Here is a 2,944-nt window from a genome sequence, read left to right as displayed (position 1 = left end):
TCTCCGCGCCGTTGTGCTGCGTGGGGGAGGCCACGGGGTTCCGCGAGCGCGCGAAGGCGCTCATGAGCGGCAGCGCGCCGGGCCGGTGGTTCCGGGGCCTGAGGGAGGAAGGCGAAGGCGACGGCGAGTCAGGGCTGCCCCCAGCCGGACGCCAGGCCACTCCTGCTTCCTCACAGGACACTCACCAGTCCTCGGGGTCGCAGTCCCGGAAACCTTTGGCGAAGGGATTACTGGCGATCTTGAGCTGCGTGATCTACAGAGTAGCAAGCATGAGTGGAGCCTGCAGCCCCCCTTGGCCCTTCCCATCTCTGCGCGATAGGGTGCCCGCCGAGGAGAGGGCCCTGGCACCCAGTCCGCCCCCTCCCCACACTCTACCTCTTGGCTCCTAGACTGAGGGGGGTGGGGGATGCCCTCCCTCCAGCCCAGACAGGTAGGAATGCGATTGTCCTGGACCCCACTGCATGGTTCTGACAACCCACTGGGTACCCTGAAATCTGGGCAAACCCTCCTCGATGAGGCGTTTCCGGAATGGTTTGGAAAACAAACTTTCAGGCCAAAGTGTCACTGGCCACTTGAGAGGTCAAACTGATCGGAGGCCAGCCCGGCAGGGGGGCTGGAGGAGAGGGGACCGCTCAGCCCCAGGCCCTGGGGGTGGGGATTCTCCTAGCCCGAGCCCCTGAGCCTGAGGGTCCCAGCCGTGGGACTAAGGGAGAGACCCAAAAGTGCGTCCCCTCCCCAGGACCGAAGCTTCCCAGCAGCTCTGAGAGGAGGCCTGCCCAGGGCCGCTGCTGCCCGCCCTCCCTCACCCGATGGTTCTGGTAGGCAGTGACCGCTGTGAAGCGAGTCTCCTCAAACACGAAGGTTTTGAAATTCTCCTCTGCGTACTTCTCGCTGTCCTTGCGTGGGTCCACGTACACCACGTGGAAGCGGGGCTGGTATCTGTGCATGGAGTTGAGAATGATCTGGAAGGTAAGGTGGGGAGCCCCGCTCAGCAAAGGGGGATGGAAGGGAACAGGCCTAGGACCTGAGGTCGGCTTCACAGGGGTGAAAACCCTGATCTGAATGGAATCAGGCCTACAGCTTCTCCCAGCAGGTCAGGGTGCCTGGAGGAAAGTGGGGTGTAGGTTCTCCTTCCTTAGGCCCTGGGAGAATGGTTCAGCAGGGGCTCATCAGCTGCAGAGCTCAGGTCTAGGTCTGGCAAAGCTCCTGTCCCCCATTCTGAGCCCAATTCTTCCCAGTGAAAACACTTCCAGCAGAGAGTGACTTCCTCTTCCTGGGCCAAAGGACCCCGAATCTGTCCCACACCCAAGTGGGCTCCACCTGGCAATCTGGGGAGCCTGAGGCAGGGGAGGGGTGGGCTGGCTCACGTGGCCATTGTCATCCAGCAGGTTGTTGGTCAGCTTGAGCTTGTCGAAAGACACAATCTGCTTCATCCACTGGGCGCCCTTGGCAGGCGAGTCAGGGTGATAGTGCACGCGGCCTGGAGTGGCAGGGTCGGCCTTTCCGGCCACCAGCCACGAAGAGCTGTGGAAGGCGTACCTGGGGCAGCACCAAAATGGGGTAAGCGGTATTGGGGTGACTCAAAAAAAGACTTGCCCCTTGAGCCAGGTGAACCCCGAAAGGGCATCTGAGAAGTTTCCCAGTGTTTGCAATTGCACCTTTTCCCGCTGCATCTCCAGCTGGGGGCTTTTCCACATGCGTTGTGGAGAAATCGGTGGACACTCCCACCCCCGCAGGACCCACAACAAGTCTAGAGCTGGGGCAAATTTCGCTGCACACGGGTCAGCCAGTCGGGCCTCCCCACCACCAGTGGCCAGGAGCGCCAGACGGGATTTGGCGACACAGGCGGCCCCGGGCGCAGGGCGGTCCACATTCGCTTTATTAATTGCTGTTAATTGTCCGGGCGGTGGAGGCCCGCCCTGCATAATCTCTCCAGGCCACCCCACCTTTCCTGCCTGCCTCTGGGGCCCCCATGCCCCAAGGAGGAGGGGGAGGGGACGAGGTTCCCACACAAGCCTTGTGGGAGCCACTCTGCAGAGTGAGGGGACGCCAGGGCTGGAGTGCTCCAGGCCTGCGGCATCAGGGAGGGAGAGCAGGGATGTGAGCGAGATCTCAGGCCTACAGCCCTTAGGCGCTCCAGTCTGCGTGATTCTGAGGTTCTGGGGAACAGCTGGTAGTGGACAGAGTGGGTCTGGGGTCTGGTTAGGGATGAAGAAATCAAGATGCATGGAGCAGGGTAGCAGGCCCAGGAGCCCAGGACAGCCGGTCATTACTGAGCTGCACCCGGTGTGAGGGCGGCCCTTGAGCGTGGTCAACAGCTTCCCTGTTGGGGCACTCAACCCTTCCCTTCTGCCTCTCCCTCCAGCCTGCCTGGGGTGTCCTGTCCACTCACCGGTAGCGCTTGTCGTCCACCGGCACAAAGTCCATGAGCAGCATGTAATCGGCCATGGGGTCCATGCCGAAGAGCTTCACTTGGAAGGTGGGGAACATGCGCCTGTGGACAGGCAGGGGGCTCGGTCACTCCAGAGGGCAGGCGGGCACCACCCCCAATTACACCTTGGCTGGCAGAAGGCTGGCGGCAGCAGAGAGGGCGGCTAGGCTGGGGTGGGGGTGACTGCTCGGCCAGTGTCCAGCCCCACACTGTCACCTCCCTCTACCCCAGCTCCCCTCAATCAGCAGCAATAAGCAGCGTAGGCCTCCTGGGCTACACTGCTAGGCAAGGCCCCTGCTCGATTTTTGTGGAATATGGGAACGGGGTCGGGCTTCCTCCCCTGTATAAGCCGCGGCTCGGGCTGCGTCCCCCACCTTTGCCAGCACAGCCCCAGCCTGGCCCTCATGGGCTCCCTGGGGGGCCAGGATCAGGCCTCTGCCGCTTTGGGGAGACTCCCAGGACTCAGTCTGGGAACTTCCTAGCCTTTGTAGCGTCTAGCTCTCAGCTCTGTCT

At 62.3% G+C, this 2,944-nt stretch overlaps 1 protein-coding gene across 1 annotated transcript in view; it reads right to left on the bottom strand.

The window, feature by feature from the left end:
* The window catches only part of TBX1 (T-box 1), a 3,394-nt gene extending 904 nt beyond the window's left edge, over positions 1 to 2,490 (bottom strand). The window contains exons 1-5 of the mRNA XM_006890449.1: positions 2,393 to 2,490; positions 1,368 to 1,539; positions 807 to 962; positions 186 to 253; positions 3 to 98 (exon numbers count right to left, since the gene is read on the bottom strand). Coding sequence (XP_006890511.1) covers positions 3 to 98; positions 186 to 253; positions 807 to 962; positions 1,368 to 1,539; positions 2,393 to 2,490 — 590 coding nt within the window. The remainder of the gene's footprint in view (positions 1 to 2; positions 99 to 185; positions 254 to 806; positions 963 to 1,367; positions 1,540 to 2,392) is intronic.
* Between the last annotated feature and the right edge of the window lie 454 nt (positions 2,491 to 2,944).

Source organism: Elephantulus edwardii, unplaced genomic scaffold (assembly GCF_000299155.1).
Source record: "Elephantulus edwardii isolate Elephantulus edwardi_28Jun2011 unplaced genomic scaffold, EleEdw1.0 scaffold00089, whole genome shotgun sequence".
In the NCBI taxonomy this organism is placed as follows: domain Eukaryota; kingdom Metazoa; phylum Chordata; class Mammalia; order Macroscelidea; family Macroscelididae; genus Elephantulus; species Elephantulus edwardii.
The sequence above is the reverse complement of the archived record's forward strand: the minus strand, read 5'-3'. Positions and strand labels throughout refer to the sequence as shown.